General features: G+C 36.8%; 1 protein-coding gene across 1 annotated transcript in view; it reads right to left on the bottom strand.

Annotated features, from left to right (window-relative positions):
- ANKRD31 (ankyrin repeat domain 31) overlaps positions 1 to 27,596 on the bottom strand; it is a 63,672-nt gene that overhangs the window by 17,560 nt on the left and 18,516 nt on the right. Inside the window, exons 10-21 of the mRNA XM_031063006.1 lie at positions 25,972 to 26,151; positions 22,989 to 23,131; positions 20,450 to 20,594; positions 18,917 to 18,978; positions 16,060 to 16,210; positions 12,368 to 12,553; positions 11,433 to 11,605; positions 8,679 to 8,838; positions 8,076 to 8,158; positions 7,221 to 7,299; positions 5,021 to 5,117; positions 368 to 1,427 (exon numbers count right to left, since the gene is read on the bottom strand). Coding sequence (XP_030918866.1) covers positions 368 to 1,427; positions 5,021 to 5,117; positions 7,221 to 7,299; positions 8,076 to 8,158; positions 8,679 to 8,838; positions 11,433 to 11,605; positions 12,368 to 12,553; positions 16,060 to 16,210; positions 18,917 to 18,978; positions 20,450 to 20,594; positions 22,989 to 23,131; positions 25,972 to 26,151 — 2,519 coding nt within the window. The remainder of the gene's footprint in view (positions 1 to 367; positions 1,428 to 5,020; positions 5,118 to 7,220; positions 7,300 to 8,075; positions 8,159 to 8,678; positions 8,839 to 11,432; positions 11,606 to 12,367; positions 12,554 to 16,059; positions 16,211 to 18,916; positions 18,979 to 20,449; positions 20,595 to 22,988; positions 23,132 to 25,971; positions 26,152 to 27,596) is intronic.

Here is a 27,596-nt window from a genome sequence, read left to right as displayed (position 1 = left end):
TTCCTGCTCCTTCCAGTATGAAAATCATGTAGATTTTCATGAAAATCAATGTAGATCAGCCAAAGATTCCACTCTGGTTCTAGCAACAAGAAATATTAGCAAACTGGTAATGCAAAGTTAAACACAAATTTTACTTATTCAATATTCTGGGTCTTAAAATCATGGGCTGACAGAAGACTTCATCCATATAATTTTCCTTTTAAACTCATGAACAGTTATCTATAACCAATGAATAAAAATACTCACTAGTAAGTGCTGAAGATGCAGATGAAACCATGAGAACTGCTGTTTCCCGATTTAGTGTGGGGAGCATTTTTATTATCCACTAATATTAATATTATTACTATTATAATTTCTCAACAATTACCTGCAGTTTGAATTCTAAAACATTTTCTCCGGGCTTTATTCTTCCCAATTCAAGTAGATCTATTAACTGATTCTTTTTCTTACTCCTCAATCCATATCTCACTTGGTTTTCTTCCCATTCCTGATTACCATAACTCTGTGAAGATTTCTCACTGATATTTGCTGGAGGGTCTGTATTTGAGGAAATATTAGTAAGCATCAGGTTGGCATTAAATGAATTCTCACTACTCTGAAAGACCATTTGCTGCAAAGTATTACAGAAGCTCTTTGTAGATGCTACTAAAATTTCTTGCTGCGGCTGCCGTTGCTGCTGGAAAGCTTCTTTCTTATTCACATATCTGTGCAGATCCTCATGTGAAAGAATCTGCTTGCAGTGACTGGTTGTCTGATAGACATTCTTACTGACAACAGTGCTTTGGGATTCTACAGTATTTAATGTGTTGGTCATTGAAGTGCAATTTAAAGACCTGTTTCTTTGTCCTACAATTGCCACACAATCAATGTCTTTTGGCTGGGAACACTTTGTTTTAGCAGTGGAAATAGTAGGTTCTGAAGGCAATGTCATCACTTCTGCAGCATTTGTCAGCTTTGACATGTTGTCAAAGGCATATTCTCTTACTCTGTTTCCAGATGCCAAAGCATGATCAGAAGCCTCCTTGCTTGTAATTGCTTCTTTATTTGCTCCTGTTTCATCCAAGCAGATGTGTGGATGCTGAATGCATTCCTGAGCTGGAAATCTATTTCCTAAAGAGACATGTGCTTCTACTCTGTTTCCATTAGGCTTGCTGGCACCAAGGCCCATACTAAATGTTACTGTATTAGGACACATTATTTCATTAGCAGTTAAACTTTGGCTTGTATCACTTCCATGAAAAGTAACTAAGTTTGAGATTTGCTTCTCTGATGATGAATTGAACACCTTCTTTGTTTTTCTGTAATTTTTTAATTTCTGTACTAATTTTTCCTGGTTTTGGACAACAGTCAACAGGCTCTTTTGACTAGAAGCAAGGTTAACTAATTGTTTCCTTAGTGCACCTTTTTTAAATGATTCCACTGAAGCCCTATAAAAAATAAAAAATAAAGACATTGGAGTTACTGTAAATACAAAATTAAAACAGTTAATAGACATAACAAAGAACAAGAATACGTTTCAACATTTAAAATCTCCCATTTAAAATTTGAACAATATTTTTATCATGTATGAAGTTTAATGTTCAAATCCCAGGTTTATGAACAATGAAGTGCAGAATCCCAAAGTAGGATACAGAATTAAGATGCAGGTGGGAATCTCATAGAATTAGAATGTTAATCATCAACTTCGGAAATAGCCTTGCCTATACCATCCTTAATTCACCGAATTTATACTTCTATACCACCTTTAATTCAAAGAATCAAAACTATGCCTGTACTATATCACCAACTGCTCCGTTATTACCACAAATCATAGTAGCACATTGAATCCCATGTCTCAAAAGTCTACTTTGGAGCCTTTTAAAATGAGTTCAGGATGACCTCCTGAAGGATGATACTATAAGGATTTTTTTATGGTGTACACAACAAAAAGATTTCATAAAGCTACCAATGTAATAATTCCACATGACCTTTAAGTAAAGAGGACAGAACAGTTTAGGATGTTGCCTGCGTAATCTGGGAATGCTGTACCTTCATCAGACCCTGCTCCCAGACTGAGCCTCCTTCCTGTGAGACCCCTTCCCCGAGGGACTTTACCTCCTTTCTGCTGGAAGGGAATTTACCCCTTTATTTACTCCACTTTCTTTGGTACAAGAGCCATCAACTCAGCATAACTCTATTTTCTCCTAATTCCCCTTAATGAGACAAGTGGCATCACTATGATACTAGCACCATTTTGGGAAGATAGAGAAGTAACCCAAGTTGTGGGAAATGGAACTACAGTATGGCTTGCTTTTAAGGCCACGTACTGCAAAGATGCCATGGCAGGTAACACCATACCAGTCTCAAAAGAGACTGTTGAGGGGATCAGGACAAAGGTACACTAAGACTAGATTTCTCAGAACAAGGACAGAAAAAAAACACCTTGACAGTATTGTTGTCTGTACTGTGATACTGCTTGGTATCTCATGTGCTTGGAATACATGTACCATCAACATATTAGCATACAGTCAATCATTGAGTAATCCATGGCAACTGTGGGCTTTTACACAGGTTAGTGAGGCTTCCACACACTTTTTTAACAGTTTTTGCTCTGGGAAGTTTTATTGCTTTATTGCTATACAAGTACAAAAGAAGATGCAACTGAAGAGGCAAAGATACTGCGACTAAAATGACAAAGTAACTTACAGCCACTAACAAATATAATACTTCTTTTTTGTTAATTTTTCTCAGGTAAAAGATATACCTTAGTACCTTAGTACAGAAGACGCTAGCACCTATATCTAAGTACAGAAAAGGAACAATGTAAGTAGTATCTCTCTCTGGGCCAACTAACTAAACAACTGGAAGCTGGAAAATGTGATGATGCCTCCTGATCTTCTATGGCTTGTGTGACAAAAGTTATAAGCCAATTAATTAAAAATAAGATGTTTAATATAAAAATAATAAAAAGCAAATACAATGTGATTTGGAATACAGCTCATTACTATTGATGGATGGCTGTTATATTAGCTGCAGGATATCTGCAATATCCAGAAATATTTATCACTTCACTCTGGAACATAGACTCAATCTCAATACTAGAAAACAGGTAAGTTTGTGTGGCTATTAATTTTACTGTCCTTGTTTCTTAACTCAGTCACTATTTTGCCCACAAGGATGATTTGGAGCTCCAACTCCTCATAAAATCCTTTTTAAAAACAGTTATCTGTGTAATATGTATATCTTACATTTTATAGCTGGCAAAATGGCTTGTGACAGAAATATTTCAGTCTCTTTGTTCAACCAGCCTTTATATTTTGCCATGGGACTACCTGAAAGTTTTATGCTGCTGCTTTTACACGACCAACCAAATCCTGCCCACAAAAGCAAGAATGGAAACATCTTCATCAGCTGGCCTAGAAGCATCTGTTGAATAGGATGCTACATTGTTAGGTGAGCACTCACCATATGACCAACCTTCGGTACTTCTCAGAAGGAAGTAAAAGGGGCCTTGTGAGAGCTAGCATCATGAAGCTCCTAATTCACACAGTCCGTGCTCACACTAAGATGAGCAATTTTAGGTGACATTTTAACTGTTCTCACAAAAATTGAATGTCTGCAAGCATGCTTCAAGCCATTTCTTTAAATGGCTCTTGTTGGCCATTGGCTGAACACTCCTAACCTAGGAGTGCTGAAGAAACAAATCAGAGTCAGGGACACTCCAAACAGTGTCTTGAGTTGCTATTACTTTCTTCCATGATACTGCAAAATAAATATAATTGCTCAATACCCCCATTTCCTAATTCCTGCTTAGGTATCATGGTTCCATGAGGAGAAAATCCTGCTTATGAAACCTGATTTCCTTTTAAAACAAGGTAATCCACCTAGCTGATCAAGGGAAGCCAAATGATGTAATCTTCTTGGATTTCAGTAAAACTTTTGGTACCATCTCTCACAGGATCCTTCTGGACAAAATGTCCAGATAAACACATCACACAATGGGTGAGCAACTGACTCACAGGTCAGGCTCAAAGGCTTCTAGTGAATGGGATGACATCAGGCTGGTGTCCTGTCACAGGGTTCTGTGATCTTAAACATCTTCACATCTTCATCTTCACTAATAAGTTGGATGCAGAACTGGAAGGGATACTAGGCAAGTATGCTAACAATACAAAACTGGGTGGAGCTGTTGACTCCCTCGAGAGCATGGAGGGCCCTGCAGAGGGACTTCAACAGATGAGAGGACTAGGCAATCACCAACCATGTGAAGTTCAATAAGCAAAGTGATGAATTCTGCACCTGGGATGGGGCAAGCCTGGATGTATGGACAGAATGGGAAATGAGATGCTGGGAAGCAGCAACATGAAAAGGGACCAGTGGGTCCTGGTTGATGGCAAGCTGAACATGGTCAGCAGTGCCCTGGCAGCCAGGAGGGCCACCCATGTCCTGGAGGCATCAGCCAGGCAAGGGAGGGGATTGTCCTGCTGTGCTCTGCACTGGGGCAGCCTTGAGTGCTGGGGGCAACTCTGGGCGCCGCAATAGCCTCATGTAAGGCTAGAGAGTGTCCAAAGGAGCACCATGAGGGAAAGGTGCATCACACAGGGAGTAGCTGGGCAGTGGAATAGGCTCTCCAGGGCAGTGGTCACAGCATCAAGCCTAACAGAAGTGTGTGGACATTGCTCTCAGGCACATGGTGGGATACTGCTGTGCAGGCTAGGAACTAGACTCGATGATTGTTCTAAGTCACTTCCAACTCAGCATATTCTGTGATTCTGTGTTTTTCCACACATTCTGTATCATTCACTACCTAATTTCAATGCTCACTGTGAGTACAGCAACTGATTATTATGCATTAGCTAAAACCTGAAGTTCTTCTTTCATGTAACTGAGGTAACTGAAGACAATACTGATCATGCTTCCAAAAAATCTGAATGAAAACCACATAGATGTACTTTTACACCACTATATGTTCCTAACAACTTCTATCACTACTACTGCAAAGAATAGCTTTCTATGAATACAATCCTTGTATTCTACTTACCTGTATTTTTTAGCAAGGGTATCCCTCTCTGTTTTCTGGTTTGCAAGTACTTCATTCAAAGTGTCTTGTATCTGAGACAGCCTTTGGATATACACATCTGTTCAATATTTTGAAATAATCAAAATTATGATAGTGATAAGAAGTAGGAAATCATTTCATTAATAGCATTTTCAGTGTAGCAAATGCACAGCCAAAGTATAAAGACACTGCTAGAGCAGTATCTTATACTGTAATGCATGCTGGTAGCTCCTAACAATTGGAGCACTTTTAATGAAATTCTTACAGAAATAATTAAATACAAGTTTAACTATAAAAAATTAGCAGAAGTACTAGAAAATTCTGAAGTGCAAGTACCTTGTTTAGGAAATTATTAAGAGAAAAAGGAATTAATTAAATTGCCCTATGGATGATAAGCCCTGAAAATTTTCAAGCTCTTTGTGTTGCAAGTAGCTACATAACATGGCAATTATACTGAGGCTACCTGCAGAAGTTACACAATTTTAACAAGGTGCCTAAACGTTTCATTTGAAGTATTACGAAATAGCTTAATGAACCTAGACTGCTTCAAGTTGCATACAAAGGTAAAAGCATATCTGTCCCAGTTTTACACAGTTTCCAACTCATATTATAAAGTTAAATTATAAAGAAGAGCAATTATAAATTCTTCTTTATACACCCTATCTTGTAGACATATAAATGAGGGTTAGAAGTCACAACCAGTGGATACCACTGGGATAACTTGCTAAAATTGTAACCTAATTCCTGAAACTTTGAAAGTCAATACAAGCTTTACATAATCAGGAAAAAATGAGAAATTACAATATTAAATTGGAATTTGTAAAATGTTTCCCCAAACATTTTTCACAATACCTACCAGTATTTGCCTACTTAGTAATATGTAAATATTGCTCTTATTAAGGCAGTTTAATACAAATTTTGTATCTGTTATTTATAGTAGATTTCACTGCATGGAAATATAGTAGATTTCACTGCATGAGATTTTAGCCTACTTTCTTTTGTCTTAGTTCAATCTTGTGCCTCATCAATAGTAATGACTATGACTTAGTTTAAGAGGTGCTACATTACTAATGCTTTTGTCAGTATCGGTAACAGATCACCATGTTAATTTCTCTCATACTCCTGAACAAGAGAAGTCTGATTACTCCTGAAAAGGAGTAGTCTGATAGTTCTTTTTGCTCATTCATGAAATTGCACTGATGTCTGTGCACAGGTGTCTGTCTGTTGTATCATCTACCTATCTGCCAAATATTTTTCAAGAAAACACCTATTTTAATTAACTATACCCCATAAATCTGAGTTGGAAGCAATCCATGTAATTCCATATTTCACATTTATTTTTAAAGGGATAAATTTATTTGTAAATACCATTTGAAAGGTTTAACCTGTATTTAGGAATGTAAATTTAAAAACAAACCCTTTCTTTCTGTCAGAAGGCAAAACTGTTTCATGAGTATGAGATGCTCCAATTAAACAGCCCTGCCTAGATGGGTGAGGGCAGCTGGGGAGAGAGACCTTGGTCAAAGGCATTCTGCCAGGAAGCTATGCCTCTTGAAGCATCATGGCATGGATACAACAGACTTAACAGATACACAGCAGCAGCAACACGATCACCTAAGTCACTGTCACTTAGTAAATTCTTGAGATTAATCTGAACTGAGATTTGATAGCCTAAGACAAATTACACCTCTGGGCATCAGCATCTCTGAAACTGCCCATCATTCACACTGTCTGCTGTAAAGAATTCTCTTTTTTCCTCTCATAAATTACTTTAGGCTCCTGGAAGTCTAGCCACGTCAGAATAAAAATGCTGCATCTGCTACTTTACCTACAGACATAGCTGTTCTTGGTCGTGCAGGGGCTCATGTGCTGATAATTGAATAATGCTGCCAGAAGTATGCATTCTTATCTAATAATCCCTTTTTATATAATTAGGTTGACTTGAGACACATGCCTTCAAGCGACATGCCTTCCTTTTCTGTCATAATACTCATTCCTGTGTAACAGAAAGTACTTTGGGAAGTGCCCACTCCTGAGAAGTGTTATTAAAGTCTTATTCTCTGAAGCTGTATTTTCCAGAAGAGATTCAAATATATTATGTGCAATAATGTTTTAAAAACAGTTATATTGCCAAAGATATTTACCCACTAAAAATAGGTGAAACACTTCCATTTATGTCTACCTGCATCTTTTGAAGTTCTCAACTCAAACAGCAACAGTTCTTCCTGCTTCTTTTCTGTATCCTTTATGGCAGCAACAGACTCATGTTAACAAACACAGAAATTACCATAAGAAGTAGAACCAAGTACACCATACAAAACAGGCCATGACACCTGGCCTGCAGTTTAGGTATTGCAGACTCAAGTAATTCCAGGTTGGGGATTACTGTGTAAAGGCAGTGGGGCACTGGTAGGACAGAGGTAAACAGTGACAAGAACATGCTCTGCAAGGGGCTGTCACAGCCTGAGTTTGCTGTGGCATTCAAACTAGTCCATGCTCAAGAGTCTTCCAGAAACCTCTGAGTGCACAGCAAAGATTGGACAGTGAATTTCACCATGACAGCATCATCTAGACAATGCAGGCATAGGTTACAGACACCAGGAAAAGCTAACAATTTGTGCAAAAATCCTCCTTGTTGTTCTGTGGTAAGATAAACAGTATCTAAATATCTTCATCATCATGATGGCAATTCATTACTGTTTCAAAAAGAACCATTCTGGAAATGCAATTAAAAGCTTCAGATCTCACAACCTTTTTTCCTATTTTTATAAGCAATAAGAAATCTGTGTCAGTATTGACTACTGTTTCCACAATAAATTTAAATGCACAGGAATTATGAACAGAGAGAGGTGATTATAAACATACTCATCTATGTAAATCACAACTTATCTTCTATAACTCTCTGCATGCTGCTGGTTTTACACACATTTCAATGGATTATTTATTTAAATTATATTTATATATTTTTCAGTCATCAAATGTCACTATGCAGTTGTACACCACAGAGCAGTTTAACAAAACTGTAATCTATACTTACCACACTATATTTCTCATGTTGTGTCTCCAAAGCTGCATCATCATTTTTATAGCAGTCATTACAATGATGTTTTGATTTTTCCTCTCCATGATTAAGAAAAAATAAATAAAATTTAAAATTAATTTTCAGGAGTACCATAATAATATAGGTTAAAAAGATGCAATGGCAGGTCAACTAATCAAAAATATCTTGTATATGCAAAAGAGACCAAATTTAGGCAGCATACAGAAATGAAAGCCACCACTTTCAAAACTAGTAATTTCCCTTCCTGTGAAGGGAAATACAGATAATTACAAAAAAGTGAGTATCCAAATATGTTCTTTTTACAAAAATCTGAGTGTCCAAATATGTTCTTCTTCCAAATATGTTCTTTTCTTTCTTTCTCTTTTTAAATACAGATAATAACAAAAATCTGAATATCCAAACATGTTCTTTTTCTCATTCTCTCAGAAAAAAACAAAACCCACTCACATGCTATTTTCTGTAAATAAAAAAATAAAAAGCATTCAATAGTTAATGGAATTAAAAATACTTGTGTCAAACTATTGAATGTATAGTTTTTCCTTAAGACTACAGGGTAATCCTGTGATTTATATTACATACCAGCAACTTCAACAGTTTGAACAGGAAGTACAGAGTCTGTAGCACCATACGACTTCAACAGTTCTTTCATTTCTTCATCACAAGCTTGATTCAAAGCACTTTCTCCTGAACCATCCCTCTCATTGGGATTTGCTCCATGCTGCAGCAGAATCCTGGCTGCCTATTATGCATTTTTGTTATTTGAACAGTGGTAATTCTTGTTGTGGACTTACTATACAACTACATGTTTTATATCTAACATACATCACAAATAATACAGGTTCTCTAGATACTCTAGAGAGTATATAAGTAAATAAAATACTCTACAATCATTATACTGGCAATCCAAATTTAAAAATCCCAAATACTTGGCTATTGTCAACACAGATTTCTATCTTACATTTCTTACATTTTTCCATTAAAATACACAAATAACTCACAAATTTTCACAAAACACGTAATTTTTATAGTACTAATTTTTATGATTTTATGGTAATATAGAACAATTACAAAACACCATGTATCTAAATTAAGAGGAGCTGGTCAACTGCATTAAGACCAAAGTACAGAATAGAAGTGCATTTCTTCCTTTAAAATTGGTTTAGGTTTCATGCACTGATAATTTTTTTTTCCTAATTCCAAAAAACATGAAGTTTGCTTAATGGCAGAATGTGGAAATCAGATTAGTGGCATCAGTGGAATCATCTACCCCCTAAATTCAAATCATATGAAAGTACTGATGAGGTCAAACCTTGGATGGTAAAAGAATTTTCATATGTATGACTTCTCAGCTTTAGCATTTCTTCTTATTTCTTACACTTAAGAGTGCAGTTAAGTAGGAAAATGCATCAGAACAAGAATTCTGACTCAAAGTTCAGAATGTTCTCTTGTTGGTTTACCCCCAAAATACTGAATAATACACTTATACCTGTGCAAGAATCCTACTGATAGTTTGGCTCCAAGCCTGTAAAATCATCCCCTTTGTTTTACCCTTGCTCACAGAAGAAGATAAATGTGATGAAACGTGAATTGTCCTGACAGAAATAGAAGAAGTATGTTTGAGCCAATTTGGCGTCACTTTTACACTTCAGTTCCCCAGAACTCACTCTGTCAAAAGAACATTTTATTTATTTCTGTGCAGGGCTGGGCAGCACAAGTCAAGAAGAATGTGAAGGTCCTTGAATGTGTCCAGAGGGCAACAAAGCTGGTGAAAGTGCCAAGAGATGTGTTCTGTGGTGAGCCGCTAAGGACTTTGGGCTTGTCCAGTTTGGACAAAAGGAGACTCAGTGACCTCACTGCTGTCTGCAGCTTCCTGAGCATGGAAGTACGGAGGGAGATACCCATCTTCTCCCCCTGGGATCCAGCAACAGATGAGTGGGAATGAGTCTAAGCTGTGCTAGAGGAGTTTGCCTGAGAGGTGGTCAATGTCCCAAGGCTGTCAATGTTTAAGGAACATTTGGACAATATTAATATTATTTAACTTCTGGTTGGCTCCAAAGGGATCAGGCAGCTGGACTAGATGATCACTGCAGGTTCATTCTAACCAAAACAGTCTGTTTTACAGAACCACAGAATGGTTTGGGTTGGAAGGAACCACTTCATAAAAAATTGTTTATTTTTAAACAACAAGACCAGAATCTTTTCTTTATAAAAATATTTTTTTTTACAATTAAGGTAGTGAGACACTGAAACACATTGCCTACAGAAGGTGTGATTACTCATCTCAAGAAATGTTTGAAGTTTGGTAGGACAGGGCTTTGGGCAAGTTAAGCTAGTGAAAAGAGGTCCCATCAATGACAGAGGCCGTTATGGCTACATGCTATTCTCCTCCCCTGCTCAAGCCACAACCACCAGGGGCAGTGGTAATAGATGCATCCAGCCTACTCCACACTTTGGGGGGGAAAAAGGGCACTGTCAAGTGACCCAGGCATCTTATTGGTATGGAAATATGACTGTGAGTCAATCACCTTACTGCATAAATAGTGCCCAGCCCAGGGCCCCTTGAGCTTTCTCACACAGTAATGGGCTGCACACCAGGATCTCCCTTTGAGTAGGGACACATCTCAGCATTACTCCTTGAGGCACAAAAATTCTTGTCACAACAGATTCTCCGTAATTGATGCTAAACTTTGAAATCTTAGCTAAGTGATAGAAAGGATTGATTGTGAACATACAGTCCTCTAGACATAAACTGCTGACTGAGTCTGGAATGAAGTCTGGATCTAGCCATCTGAGAAGGAGTTTAGAAAGCAAGGGGGTCCTTTCTGAACATCATGACTCAACAGAAGGGTCCCTCCTTACAGTTGGGACCCTGCTCTCTATGCAGTAAACAATAGAATTGTGTTAAACAACTGTCCCATTTATCAGTGAACTTTGTTAACTCACTGTTTTATATCACTAAAGCATATCATTTGTTCTCTCTTAAGTGAGAAGTGCATCACTCCCATCTGCGGCAGCACTGAGCTATCAATAAAGAATGTTCAACTTTAATACTGTTTTTAAAAAGCCCAAGCCTGACAAAGAACCACAGGGAGTTTCTGAATTTTTATAATTTTTCTGTTGTATTAAAGAAGTCAACCAACTGTACAATTTCAACTGCTGCAACTGAAGAGTATTTTTCTCTGATTTTTATCACTTTAAAGAATACTGGTTTATTTCCTAAATGCAAACCTACACTAAAATTATGTTTGTAACTTTAATGAAATGTTGATTTTGCTTTGCTGACCCTCTGCTGGAAATCTGTGTTAGGAAATCTTATGTAAAAGAAAAATATACCTCCAAATAATTGCCCAAAACAGCATCGTGTATTGGTAAAACACCACAGAGACTTCTGCTGTTAACATCAGCACCTGCTTTCAGTAATTCTAAGATCACATCAGTAAATCCTCCATTAGAGGCTTCATGAATTGCTGTCCAACCTAATAAAAGCAAGATAACACTGTATGTATCTGATCTGGAAAGATCCACAAAGGTCACTACTTAGTAACTCTACATTTTGCTGCATTTAAGATAAATCTTACACAAATAATCATCAGGAAAAGCCAAGGTAAATGATTTTGTGTGCATTCAGTTTACTTCAAAGAAAAACTCATCCAATACTAAGCAGAAAAACACTGCTTTCTTTTCTACTGCAGTAGAAAAAGAATAGAAGAAACAAAATTGGAGTAGAAAAACTCTAAAAACTCAGGAGCACAGTATTAATAATCTGATTTCTAATATCAGTAGCATTTTATAATATCAAGTCTGCCAGACTTGATAGCATAGAATAGTATCCATTATGAGACTATGAAAACAGAAACATGCTATATATTTAGGTAGGAAAAAGGAAAACATAATCTTGTACTCTGGTTTTTTTCCTTATTTCTTAAAGAAATAAGACCTGTCTGAATGTGCTTCACACACGCATACACTGATGCACATACACTCCACCAAACTTAAAGTTCACTTCTGTACATATTTCTGAAAACATGCTCTTCAGCAGAGTAAAAAGACCCTTCTGAGAAACAGTTGGCATTACCTCCATACTGACACGAAAGTTATGTATGCATTCAGTGTGCTTGCACTTGCTTAATGACTTCCTTTCCTCCTCAAAATTTTAAGCCAAGAATCTGTAATTTTATTAAAATTATGCAAACAATATATACATGTCTATACTACAGATTATGTAAAATTTAGTATAAAACAAGCTCATAAGAGAGTAATTTTTAAACCTGCATAGTCCTGTTCATTGACAGAAATTCCAGATGATATTAGAGTCTTCACCAAAGACACATCTCCTCTCTTAGCAGCAATATGCAGCTGAGTTTCCCCTTTTCCATTTCTCCTAATTTTCATCTTTCTCCCAGCTCCTGTCTTACAGGTACCAGGTACAATTACAGCTGCTTCTCCGGTAGATTCTAAACAGATATTGGATGTTCATTAGAACTTTTTTCACAAAGAATGCTTAAGTATAAACAGAAAATTAAACTTCATCATTCGCTTGAATTACTGCAAATGTAAATACTCTTGCTTTAATTATTCAATAACATTAACCCACTATAACAAAAAGTTAAAAGGTACTGTGGTAGGTCCTGTACAACAGGTCAAATGACAAGCAGATCCTATACTTAAGAATTTCCAGTTAAAACCTAGATGATTCAGAAAGGGTACAACAAATTAGGAAGACACAAGAAAGGTAACAAGGCTGAAATTTTATACTGTATAGAGGTAGAGAATATGTTAGGTTTCTCCATGGACAGCTTTCAAGTTACCAGGCTGCTAAATATATAAACTACACACGTAAAGATATGTAAAAAACTATAAAAGTGGAGACTTTTTATTGCACCACTCCTTATCAGTTGCTAATTCTGTATCAGGGAAAATACAGGTGTGTGATTTTTATATATATATATATGTATGTATGTATGTATTTATTTATTTATTTATTTATATGTATAAATTATACATATAGATATACATTATACATATATATACACACACGAAAGGTTTTTTTACAGCTATGTGAAAAACTTCTTAGATTTAATAGTAGATGTAATCTGCTTCTTAGGAAGTAGATTACAAGATTACAGTCTTTGAGTAATGTTTAGAGGCATAGACAAATCTATCATTTAAACCTGTGCACAACTGGACCCATAATTGCAAATAAACTTGATTTATTCCTTATTGGTTCACAAAGCAAACAACATTCACTTTAATGACATCATGTGGTCATCAGAGAGGTTCTAATTCTGAAGCTTCAGGTAACAATCTACCAAATTCTAAGACGTACAACAGAAAAAGTACTTATTATATATATCGAGTAAGGACAACCTCCTCTTCAAACTGGTACTAAAGAGACAGGACATATAAATCTTTCAAAGCTCTATCACCCGTGCTAAATTTTTTCAAACTCCTGTTCCTTTTATCATACTACCCAGATATTTTTTAAGAGTTTACCGTATTTTTTCTCCGATTTCTTGAAAATATGTAATTTATTCAAAGAACACAGAAGCTTAAGGTTTTCAGTGAGCATTCTGCACCTCTTATCCATGGTTTTTTTCTCCTTTTATACCTATGAACAATTAGTTGCTGCATCTTCCTCATATCATCAAACAAGCTCTTTTCTAAAGTATTTCCAGTCAGCATTATCCATTAGTATCAAACATCTTCTGTACCTGACACCTGCCTTTCTTCAGGCACCTCCCGCCTTCTAGAAAACTGGCTTTTCCAATGTTTCATTCAAAGTAAACTATGGAGCTTGTCATACAAGACTATTTGGAAGAACAAGAAAGACAGACTGAAGTGATAGTAGAGACAGACATACAGTGAGGATATACCCATCGTGGTTTTAAATGAGCTCACTGTAGGCTGTTCAAACCCCTGAGAAAGCATTCAGGCAACACTTTTTGCACTGACACTGCTTGGCCTACACTCTATTGGCAACAAGAAAAACCCAAGAGCTCCTTTTTTAAGTGAAAACTTGAGATTCTAGAGCACACAAAGGCCATCACATTATTAAAATACTCATCCAATCTAAGACCTACTTTACCATAAGATAATGTCTTTTGTCTAAAAGCTTCTGAACTCCCAAAGCAATCATCCACTTTCTGATTCTTCCTTTTTTTCCCTTTTGATTCATAGGGGAATGTCCTAGGGATTTTTTACAGACATTGAGGAAAAAAAAGGGCACACAACAGCCCATTAAGCTAATGAACCTTAGCAATATTGGCTGCAAGTGAACAGAAATAATTGCAAAGTTTTCCAGTTAAATTGTCATGCACAACAGTTTGCTTCACGGCTGTTAGGAAACATTTGCAAAAGCATGATGGGACATTGGTTTGTGAATTGCAAAATGCTGGTTCTCTGCGGGATGCATTGCCAGGCGGGTCACGAGAAGGAAAGATCCAGATCTTGGCAAATACAAAGTCCAATCAGCACAGTACAAAGATAAAATGAAGAGATTACTGTAACTAGCAATCAGGTTGGATTAGGCTGACATACCTCAGCAACTTCAAGGACATTGTCCTTCAATACCTCCACATGGGTCTATGAGCAATTATTTCCACAGGTTGAACTATAAGAAAAGAAGCAAGCTGTTTGTACCTTCCTTCTGTATAAGCAGAATGGAAATGTTGGAAGCCTAGTATGTGACTGACTGTAGATGAAAGTGACACTGTGTCAATTGTGAAGAAAATATTTTTATTCAATAATAGAATAATATAAGGAAGACCAGTGGGACATAGAAGCAATCAGATGGGAAAAAAAGGCCAGTTCATGACAAAAAGTGTAAGAGAGCAAAAAATCTGAAAACCCCACAACTAAGAAAACATCCCATTTTTCACTTTATTTCTACAGCAATCTGAATGCCATTGTCCTGGACTCCAAATTTATTATGGCCTTCAACTGTATCAAGGGCTATACTTTCTTACACCACCTCTGAAATGGCAACACTCTCCTGGTATGAAGAGAATAATTAAATTTATCAAATAAAATATTACCTGAAGAATCTCTTATGAGGAAAAAAGTAGCCTGGAACATGCTGTCCCAGAGAAGACCAAAATATAAGACCCATATTTGAAACAAATCTTTCTAAAATCATAATGGCACAAACAGAAGGCAAAAAAGGTTTTAAGACAGAAGGGATCCTATCAGAACTACAGGTTCTGGTTTTAGTAAGTCTTGAGTACCATGGTTCTCTCATTCTAGAAAGAACCAAAGCACACAACGTGTGCCAGCTTTATCAAAAAATCTGTAAGTGAAAATATTTAGAGGTTAAGACGAGCTGGAGCAGGGCTCTAATGTGATCATAAGGCTACAAGATAAATGCAAATCTTAGACATGGTATGAAAATGCTAAACAAAAAACTGCATGTGCAGGCAGAAGAAAACAGACCTACCAGAGGATGCTAGATCCTTATTCTCATGGAAGTAGGTTTCTATCCATACTATAGCTAACCCATAGGTACCAGTACAATCAGAGTCTATGCAGATTTGTGCCTGATGAGGCCATATTCTGTATGTTATCATACTCTATAAAATATAAGTTGATCTTTGTGTGCCAAATATATGAAGAGGCCTGTTCTTTCATCTGTGACACGTAAAACAGTTAACTAAAGACCAATCAAATGTTATTTTAAACTGCTGTTTATGTAACATACTTAAATAAAGATAAGCTAAAGTTCTCACTTATGATCCTGCATCCCATCAATGACAATGCTGAAAGACTGATGAACGTAACATAAACAAAATGTGCATTCTGTAAAATGGAGCGCAGATATTTCTGGAACAATTTAGCTATTTACTAGAGTATTTGCTCAACATGATAAGTATTTCTTGTCACACTTTCCCTCATACATTTCAAAAAGCCTTCCTTGCTTACATTTGGAAAAAAAACTCCACTGGTTTATAAAGTATTAACTTTTCACCTGACTTCTTAGATGCTTTCTGTTTTGATGCTTGACTCAATTGTGATTGATTAGATGAAAGCTTCTTATTGGTGCTACTGGAATATGAGGCTGCCTTTGCTTTTTGGCTTGTCTCCTGAGGATTTGCACATGCTGGTTCTGACTCCTTTGTCTGTAAGGAAATCTATCAAAACAAAGGCAAAGAGAGTTTTAAACTCAGGGCTGATCCATTAGTTTTATTTCCATTAACATCAGATTATACTTGATTTGTCAAGTTTTACAAAAAATTATTCTGAAGGTGTTCTCATATCTGTATTTAGACTCCTGTCACTCAAATTACCACTGTTACTCTGCATGAGACTGTGTTGATCCCTGTCACATCCTGCTGTAACTTTAAAACAGATACATTGTGAGAGGAAGTCAAAGCAAATCAGTATTGACTGAGAATCAAGTGCTCTTAGAGAGTTTTGAGAAATGGATTTGTAAAGGATTCTCAAAATCGGACTGAAAGCTCACACAGTCTTGTACACCTGTATGCAAACTCTGAGATAAGGTGTGCTGACTTAGAAAGGCCATGAAATAGAGATGACATTGTTGAGAGAGATTGAACTAGAAACAAGTTTCAAACGATGGCCTTGCAAAAAGACGAGATATTTTGGAGAATTAGAACTGTGAAAGATGCATTGTAGCAAGAACATGTGAGGTAAAATAACAGGTGATTGGCGTTAGAAGTATTTAGCAGCATTGTACGGCAAAAGCCAATATGGTGAAAAGCATTTACAAGGTATTGTAACCAGGAAACAAGTTCGTTTCTAACAGAATGGCGTAGAGTCTTACATCTCTTGTCTCACCCTTCTATGAGATTGATAATGGAATTAAATCTTTTAAAACTTCTCTCAGTTGCCCTGTCTCTGTAGAGCTAGGATTTTCCACAAAAGTCTGAGAATGTTGTGCACACACTTTGTCTCCAGAAACAATGGATGTGAGATAACACAAATCAGTGATCTCCTCCCTTTTACAAAGAAGTTGCTGAGTTTCCACCAGTGCTGCCCTTTTACTCTGCAAATGAATTTTCACTGTACCATTGCTGAATTACATTCCTGTTTCAATACCACCTGACAGCTCACTTTCTCTACAACATTAAGCGGGAGGCAACAATTATGAACAGACACAGAATAGTCTGCCCCATTTCATTAGGTCCGTCATGAGGAAAATATGCTTTGTTTAAAGCTCCTTGGATTGTACAGGGAACTATACTTGAGGTCCATATGACATGAGATAGTATTTCTGAATAGTCTTACTCTTTGTTGTAGCCTCTGCGATAAGAATACCCTTTTTTTATCTTGTTGTCCTATTTTTTAAATTTTCTGCCTTCAGAGAAAAGTTCCTAAGAGCTTTATTACTGTGTTTTCCACCGAATTTGTTTTTCTGCTTTGTTCATGTTTAGCAAAATTTCCTTTGATGCTCCAGTATTATCATGTTGAGGTACACTTGCATTTGATTCTATCTCCAAAACAGGTCATATCACTAACTTCATTTTCTGATGAATTGCTTTATTATATACTAAAAGAAAACTGTGATGCTATGAAATTAACTGATTTCCTCTGTGCTGCTTTTTTGAAGTACCAAGAATTTGAGGAACTAAGAAACGTGTATAATAACATAAAACTTCATGGGCAAAATAAAACAATAAATATTACTGAAATGCTTTAAACTCGTATTTATTTTTGAAAATTGCATGAGTTTGAATTAATGATCTGCTTCTAAAACTGCCTTGCTTTTGTGGCCATAAACCAGAGCTCTAGTTTCATATTTCTGACAAGGCTGTCTGCAATCATCCCAGGAAATTATAAAGAAGGGTAAATAAAACATCAAAACCTCACAGAATTAACTCATGGTAATCACAAAACCCATCTGGTCCAAAGGTCAGTGACTATCTCGCATTATCCTTCTGATTACTTTATACTGGACAGAGAACCAGAACACACACTGCAACATCTGACACAACTACTGAAATTATCAGTTACAAATCTGTAGTAATAGGTTTACATAATCAAACGTCTACAGCACCATCTTTATCAATCATTTAATGTTTTAAAGCATAATGTAAGACTATACACCATGGATGCTGTTACACTGTAACATTTCAAAGGATGCACAGACTGTACAACTGTGAGTAACAAGGACAGTTATCATCACCATAAAACTTCAAAAGCTGCAAAAGACGTATCTATGCACACTACATCCTACATTTCAGATATTATCTGTTATCATTGTTGAAAGGAAAAAAACAGAGAGAGAAAATGCAGCTCTTAATGCTAAAAGCTGTTGCACTATATGCAAACATCGACCCAAATCACTGATCACAGTCTTGTCTTCAAATGAAGCACCAGTTCCCTCATCCTGCTGAGATCTCACAGCATAACTGTGCAACTCCTATGCAAGACAGTGTATTCCCAACTCTCTTCTCTCAAAACCCAGCACAATTTACTCTACACCGAGGCAAGACGTACTTATCCTACTGCTACAAGCCAGGCAAAAAATGGCAGTTTCAGTAAGGTTTCTGCAAGTACAAACAGGCACTGATGTACCACACTTCCTGTAATTAGCTCTGTAGCACTTGAAAAAACAGCAAGAACCACCATCCATGAGACACCTGCCTCTGTTTTGCATCATCATGAGGCTGTACCTTACCCCAAGTACTAGTAAGGATGAACCTAGCATTGCATGTCACTCAGTCCCTGCTGGACATATCTAGTACATTGTGTGCTGGAATTGAAACATACTTCAGAAACAGTCATCTGCTTTAGTTTCTCAAAGACTGTCAGCAAACTCCTAACAATTTATGATCAAATCAGATTTCTTTGTAAAGATATACCTGGTGCTGGTTTGTATCTTCTACACACTGAGTATTTAACATGTTCTTTGAATCATCTCCACCTGAAATGAAAATGAAAGACAGAAAGAAACCAGAACTAAAGAGATCATAATTTACATATACACTGTCTTATGTCTACAGCATTGCACGTAACATTACTTACAATATTTAGCTTTCAAGAAAAATTATCAAGCCCATAAGGGTTTTATTGGAATCTAAAACATATCAAGATATAAAATACTTATCAAAGTTTGGAGTCTAATATTTGTTGCAAATAGCATCTTGCTCAAATCACGTTTCAAGTTTTCTTGATGGTTAGTGTCCTGAGCAATTCTTTTTGAAACTTAGCATAACCCCTGGCTCCTCTCTGTAAGACTTCAAATGTGCTTCAGGAGACCCAAAGAATCTCAGAGCAGATGGCTGAGAGCCCTCACTAGCACCCCATCTATCTAATCTTCATGTCACCTGATAGCTTCTCAGGGGGAAGCCTGATATTATCTCAGTCTCTCTTCAAGTCTAGTTTTGAGCTCTATCAATGAGCCCTGCTAACTTATGAGCAAAGACCTTCCTCCTTCTCTGAGAAAGGCGAATGCCATCTGACACCAGAAGGCCTGGGGATATCCAGACTGTCCCTTTACTGAAAAACCCAGAATTGTGGCAATGACATTAGCTACAGAGTCATGCATTAACAGACGGGGTTTGTCTGCTTCCAATGTCCCTGCTCACAACTGAAAGGAGAGAGGAAAAAATTGCCTGTCTGAAGTCTCTTGATTATCCCTGGACTACATGTTAAAGCCTTATTGCCATCCATGTGGAAAAGCAGTAATGGATAAGTCTGAGGGATTTGGACTCCTTTTGACTTACACATATTACAGCCCACACAATCCCATGGGTGTCCATGGTCTTAATCCTAGCTGTAATCAAGGTTTACCTTGTACCTGCTTCTGATCAAACAGCCTCCTCCAAAATTTCTTCACAATTTCACAAGTTCCCAAGACTGTACAAGACCCAACTCCCTCCTTAGCCAATCACTAGCTCTAATCCAGCTTTTTCCTTACAACCTCACTAGCTGTTACCTACAGTAATATTTTCCTGTGCCCAGCCCTATCAGTAATTAAGGCTTGGCAACCCCTAAGTTCTAGATCTAATAGTAGTTTCCCATTTTTTCTCTTATGGATCCTTCAAAATTCAGACTTCATGCCATTTTAAAACATAATTTTATCTCTATCTCTAAACCATATCTCATCCATCAGCAAGTCAAGCAATGCTGTATCTTCCATTTAGATAGATAACTATTGTGTTCCACATACTCATTTCAATTTTAAAGGTAACTCCAGCCCAAGAAAGAGCTCGACACTTACACTTTGTCAATGTACAGCAACTGTGGAGGGTAGGGAGTGCTCACTGTTAATCCAAGGCATCAGACAATGAAGGCCATTGAGGTACTAGCAGTAATTAAGGAAATATAATCCAACAGATGTTCTAAATTTCTCCATTTAGCAGTGATGCTATGTCAGAGTAATTCTTTCCTACCTGCTACTGAGTATCTTCTGGATTTTGCCACATAACTTTCAAGAAGTTTCATCATAGATGGGTCAGAAGCTTCTTCTAATGCACACTTTCCCATCTGATTTTTTAATAAGGGATCAGCTCCATACCAAAGTAGTAAGTTTGCCACCTAGAAAAATAAGTTTTTCAGATAATTTCCTTTTCTGATAGTATTTTTCAGAATCCTTATACAGGCTTCTCTCTCTCATACTTGATGACACGAGCAACTAAAATCAAATCTCTCTTTATTTTAGTTCATACACACCAAGCATTGCCCTATATGCATCATTATCCTATAGTTCTATTATTTTTATGAATTGTTCCAGTTATTTTTACAATTGCTCCATTGTACCTGACACCACTAAAACAAGGTCTCTCAAAATACAGGGAAGGATTCATCCTCCCACAGCTCTTAATTGGCAGAAAATAACAGGTGATTTTAGGGTTTGAGTCAGCTTATCCATCTATGGTATCCACTTTAGGACAAAATAAACTGCGCTCTAGATGTGTCTATTGTGACTCCTGTGACTGCAAGGGAAGTTTTGACTATTTGACTATCAGCTATTTCTGATGTGCAATATCTGCTCAAATGAAACACACTGAGATGGTCTTGCTAACAACATTATGATTTTTGTACAAATATAAAGCCTGAATCTATTGTTACTCAAGAAATTACCACTAGCAAAATCTTCCATCAACCTTTGCAAAATATTTTTTTAAGACATGGGAAATTTACAGGCTGATTATTTCATTTCTATGGGTAACTGCAATCTTATTTCGATTTTACTTGTACCTCCATATTTATTTCTTCAGCATCAGTTATCATTTCAGACTGAATTTGACCCACATCCCTCACCTCTCTGTTCAAGCCCCTCATTACTTCTAACCAGATTGCTAATGAGAAAATTGTTAATGAAGTTTTCCTAACTCATACATTCTCCTAACCAGAGAGGAAAATAAAAGGGTTCAGCTGGCAGCAAAAGCCCTTTTTGGTTTCACAAGTTATCCCAAGTCTTTACACCTTTTCAACCAGTAGCACTGAGAACTCTTCTTCCATAACAGGATCATTGAGAGCATCACCACATGGGTGCTCTCCCCTTTAACGTGACCACTAGAAAATCTTTTCTATGCTTTCCATTTTTTCTGAAATAAATTGATTTTGCATTTTGCAAGTACAGAAAATTATAAAGTAGTCAAAAGTTGTGTTTCCAATCCACAATAATAAATTCACACAGAAAAGGTAGCTTTGAAAAACACAGTTACAAATACCATGTTACTGAAAGTCATATTACTAAATCACTATCACTATTTTGTTGCTAGTCAAAAAACAACAAAATAAAACATGACAGACCACTACAATAAGACAATTTTACTGCTAGTGAGTAAACAGAGCACCACCATGTAGTACCATTATTTCTGGATATACTGCTTGCATAACTTTAACTCAGCTCTGGGCTGAATGATCTTGGTGTGCCTCAAGTGATGCAGTTGAGATCAGTGTTCTTCCAGTATCACTCAAGTTGCTGACCCGTAAGTATTACCTGCAGAGATGCAGAGCCCTTCATCCACAACCATGAGTATCTTAACGTTATAGTCACAAAACTCAGAAATATTTCATGAACCTGGAACAGTCTGTGATGCACAAGCTACAATTTATTCTTGGGGCCCTCAAGTCTCAGAAAAAATTATTAACCAGAAGTCCACCTTTCCCCTTTGCTCCAGAGAGACTTTTCCAGGAGAAACAAAGTAAGTCTCATCTCAGTTGTGAAAAAAACCAATGTTCAGGAACAAAACTTATTAGCCACTCCCCAAAAAACCTTCTAAAATCTGGAAATCAGGAAGAATTAGGCAGCATATAGCAGGTCTATAGAAAAAAACTGCCAGCAGATAAAAGGGACACACAGAACTCCTACACAAATTTGGGCTACCCTAGGAACATGTACAGTCAGGTGGAGGTGACCACTACCAGACTGAAAGAGAATCTGCAATTCAGACACAAGCTTATGAAAACATTGCATTTGGCAAGAAATTTTACCATTAAATCAAACTGACCATTCAGTTAGTGTTCAGTTTAAGACCCTACAAAATACAAGGCTGTCTTCATAATCCTCCATGTTCTGTGTTAACATGTGGGTGTGCATGACTGTTATGACCTGCCATCTATCCATGACTCCTATCCTAAATCATGAAAAAAATGTCATGAATAATCCAGAAGACTGCTCAAATCAGAAGTTACTCTGCAGGGAGACTACAAAATCAGTGAATAAAGTAGTATTAAGCAGTAGCAATCCACTCCTCAGTAGTACAACCATTCTATGAAACAGTTAGAAAAAAATTCTCCTTTTGGACAAATCTTGTTAAGCATGGAGCAGTTTGAATAGAAACCAGGCAGAGATGACTTGCAAGCTCCTGAATTTACCTATAATCTAAAAGGACCAGCCCTGTAAAAAAACCTGTGACCTTCTGGACTCAAAAACAATAACTTCTCTTCCTAAATCACACTTTGTGTTCAATTCAGATATACCTCATAATGGCCTTCCTTAACTGCATCTTGCAAGGGTGTTATTTGGTCCTTTTGTGTAGCATTAACATCAGCTCCTGCTTTCAAAAGCAGATTTGCTATCCCATAAAAGCCTTCCACACCTGCTATATGTAGCGCAGTCAAGCCTACAAAAAAAACATGTATATCACATTCGGTTGAAAAAAATTCTAGAAATTTATGTCAGTTTTAGGTTCTCTCTGATGAAGACTTCACAGAGTATACTGAAATGGTAAAAACTGATGCGTAAGATGTATGAAGAAATATTTATGAGAACGTCACAAGGGTTGGGAGATCTCATGCTTTTGGCAAAATTGGCACCTGCTGAGGAAGTAGATGCTGTGGTAACAACATTAGGTTTAGATTTGATAGTTCTGTTATGAAAGGAGAGAACAGAAATTATTAATCCCATATTTTAGTAACTTCTCCTGGATAAAACATATATGCTATTTTAAGGACAAGGCAATTTTTCACTGCACTCTTTTATTTACATGGCTATGCTGAAGAGGGTAAGTAAGAAACAAGTGACAAAATAAAGACATTAAGTATTTACTACCAAACAAAAATGTTTGTAAGGCCATCCAAGAATTGTTTGAGTGTCCAAATAAATGAAAAATCCCTAGTAAAATTGTGTATTCATGCCCAGGTATACAGAAAAAACCCAAGATATCACATGAATTCTACTCTATGAAGGAGCTGTTCAGGAAAAATATGGAATGCAAGTCTTTGAACTGGATTTAGCATAACTATGCATCAGGTCCTTAAACATGCAGCGTGAGAGACATAAGGGAAACACAGAGAGGATTTCCCACTTCCTAATTTCCAGCTCTGAAACTAACAGGCCCTCCAGAAGATCACTTTGATGGATAGTCTTGATCTGCAACAATTTTCCATTATTAGAAGTTTGTTAGGGCCTAATTCACATACTAAATATGTGTATTAATAAAGCTTAGTAAGATTGTTTCAGTCCCATTAAGCAAAATTATCTTAATTTCACTAGAGAGAAACTCTCAAGGCTCTTTCACATACAACCCAACCCTGAATATTGTATATTCCTAGTAACCAGGTTTGTTATGTAATCTATTAAAGAGATAATAAAAAATTGCATTTAGGGGAATGTACTAATTTCACTCTCAATAAAAGGTATACTCTACCTGATCTAGTAATAAGACCTGGAAAAACTGAAATTGCCACACATTCAATTAATAATCACTAGAGATTAGCAACATGAGTCTGCAAGGACACTGTGCATGCTCCAAATCAAGAAGAAACACAAGTTTTAGTGTAACTGCTTCTCAGATCCCACAGGACACTGTGAGTCAAGACTCAGAGTACAAGACAGTATCTTTAATATGCTGGCCATATCATACATGCTGATGTCCAGGAAATAAAAAGGAGAAAAAAAAAACCCCAAACAAAACAAATAACAGAAGATGCGAAAAACTCAGTAAGGTACTGAAGCAGAGTACCATAGCATAGGAATAAGTAAATAATACTAGGCTAAGATACGGATAATCACTGGGGGGAAGCTTTAAGAAGGAGAACAGACACAGAGGCAGAATATAATATTCAGAACAATGACCCAAAGAAACCAAGATGAAAGTGCGTGCCAAAATGACACAAGTCTGTTAAGTCTTTCTGATTACACCTGCCTCACTGAAAATAAAAGAAGCAAAAGAAGCAGGGCCAGGTCAACCTCTTATCTCTTCAAGGAGTACAACTAAAAGATATCTTGTACAGCTCTGCTCCTTTTGCACCAAAAGAACCAGCAGCCACAATCTGGGGGATGAAAAGATGGTGGCCTAGCAAAATACGAAAAGGCAGAAAAAGCAAGCAGTTGTGACCCCAAAATCTAGAACCATTGCACTTTAGTACACTTGCCTACTGTGGCTGCAGCTGAACCCACACTATCAGCACTTCTCAGCTGTCAACACTCCTGCCTCCAGCACATGTTAGTACATATTACAAGTCACTCTGTTAGCTCAAATGTCTCTGCTGTAGAAGTCTGAGATTTGCTGCTGACCCAATCTATCTCTCAATATATTCCAGAAGACATAGAATTTCAATCTAAATTCTGGTCCATTATACACCTGCATTATGCAATAGCCTATAACAGCAGAATGTGGTTTTTTTCTTTCCCACAGGACAGTTGTGAAATCCTAGCTGCTAACACAATATGGAAAGACTGTAAGAATGACATTTTCTAGCAGAAGATCCAGCTGTCTGAAACTTTTTTTTTCTTTGTTATGGAAATTTTTCAGAGACTAATGGATGAGACAGAGAAATGCAGATTAGGAAGAGTCGTATATTTGAAACAACCATGTAATAATTAAGGCATAGTGAAGTCTTTGACACAGAGTAACACCCACAAAACTGGATAAGGCCAATTGCTTTAATCAAAACATTAACAGATGGTTGTGCTTTGTCAAGATTTTTTCCCTGCCCAAGACAAAGAAAAAATGGAAAACACCAAGTAATCACAACTTTAAAAATTCAAAGCCGTGCTCAACTTCTCTCAAGATGTAAAGGGTGAAATCAAAGTTCCTGGAAAAATTTAACAGGAAAAATTATATACTGACATCTCAAGTTGGCCCCTGGAATGGACAAAAAATACCGCCCAACTTTAAGACCTATGAAAGTGATTATTTAGTGAACTGTATTTAATGACCGTTTTGTGATAAGCATGCATGGAATCATGGCATGTACGTAAACCTAATTGCATCACTTTGTAACTTTTTCAAGTGCTTAACTTCTCCCTCAAAATTTTCTTTTCTTGTATACTTTTATAACTAGATCTATATGTTTTCCTATGAACAAGTACTAAGTTAAACCAATACAAATTTAATAATCAGTTGACCAGTTACAAATTTACAGTCTCGTCCACTGCACAAACTCATAATATATGCTTTTATTAGTTATAGGCAGGTATTTGTACTGAAAATAGTATTTTAGTACAATTGCAACTTACCAGCATAATCCTGAGCATTTACATTTCCACCGGCTTTTATTATCCTACGTACGAGGTTTATGTCTTGGTGAATAACAGCTCTATGTAGTAAGTTCTCACCATACGCATTCCTCCTGTGGATCGTGGAAAGTGAAAGCGGCCGAGCCGGATTTACGGAATTCCTAACAAAGGCTTCTCGTTCTGAAAAATAATGTAGAAGATCTGTTGCACAGAGAAGTATCTTTTCTCTCTTATCTTGGCTTCACTTTATATCAAAGTTAGTAAATAAGCTTCCTGAAGAAACAAATGTTCAATCAATCTAGTAAAAAGGAAAACCTCAAAAAAAATCACAAATTGAATAACAAGGCCATTTAAAAAAAGATCTCATAGTGAATTTCATAACAAAACTCCAACTGAAATTAAACACACAGAAATAAGAGTATGTAGAAATGTTTTAACTTCAGACTTTTTCTTTTCTAATGACACTTCCCAATGGATAATAAAATCACTATTTTGCACTCAAATCATAATAAGGTGACCATTTCAATAACTAGGAAGTTATTAAATAATTTAAGTTTTCTTAAAAGTAAAATTTATGCACCATTCTTTCTTTTTTACTCTTCTATCTTTTAAAGCCTCTGCTTCATGAGAAAGGATTGATAGGATTGATATTAGCTCCCTCAGGTTATCTTTTCTCATTACTTCACAACCAGTTCAGTCATTTCTGCAATGAATGAAAGGCGAATATGAAGTCTAAATGTAAAAAGTAAAATTTAGAAGAGACTGCTTTTAATGTTTAGTTTAGTATTTAACAAACCAAACACTATATCCCATTATGCAGTCATCACACTTTTCAGCTTGGCTTAAATTATTTCCAATACACAGATGAGCTGCTCTGTACTTCACCAGCACTGCTATTCCAACATCCCTTAAACTGTAGGGAAGAGTATCCTGGCTACTGCCTCTGATGAAAAACAAGGAGGGAAGAAAGAAGGGAAGAAAGACCAGGAGAATCATTTGAAGATAAACATAGTGCAGGCCTAGACCATTAATTCATCTACTTATAAAAACTCCTAGGACTATACACATTGCTCCTCTCCACAGCTGTATCAGGTGTGCCTCACAGGACCTCCACCCAGGTGCCAGTGATGCCTTAAAGAACCTAGAAATGAAAAAAACCACACTTTCAAGGCAATATTAGTATAGGAGATAATATAAAGGCTGGTCTTTATTGGAGGCCTCCAGGGGCAGATATGGAAAATCCACATCCCCACATGGGGTGAATACAGTTTTATAAGTTTAGCAAATTAACATAACTGACAAAAATCCTCAATTAGAGACATAAGTGGTGAGGTAATTCCTGCCCAGTTCAACCCTTTTCTGAAGCCTCCCACCTCAGACAGGAACTAAATTTTGTTTATGAAAATGTGTCTTAAAGAACTGGTTTCAACCTTGGCTCCCAGGAATAACCAAGATAGGATAGGGGCCTTAGACCCCCAGCCTAGAACCTTTGGAATGTATTTTGTCTTTCTGCCTATCACAGTAGGGAAAAGGTAGGGAAAAATAGTAGGACTAACTACAAATACAATAATGGGCTACAATGCTACATATATATGTGTAAAGAATATAGAGAATACATAAAAGCA

Source organism: Geospiza fortis, unplaced genomic scaffold (genome assembly GCF_000277835.1).
Source record: "Geospiza fortis unplaced genomic scaffold, GeoFor_1.0 scaffold246, whole genome shotgun sequence".
NCBI lineage: Eukaryota > Metazoa > Chordata > Aves > Passeriformes > Thraupidae > Geospiza > Geospiza fortis.
Note: the sequence above shows the minus strand (reverse complement) of the source record. Positions and strands in the feature narration are given on the sequence as shown.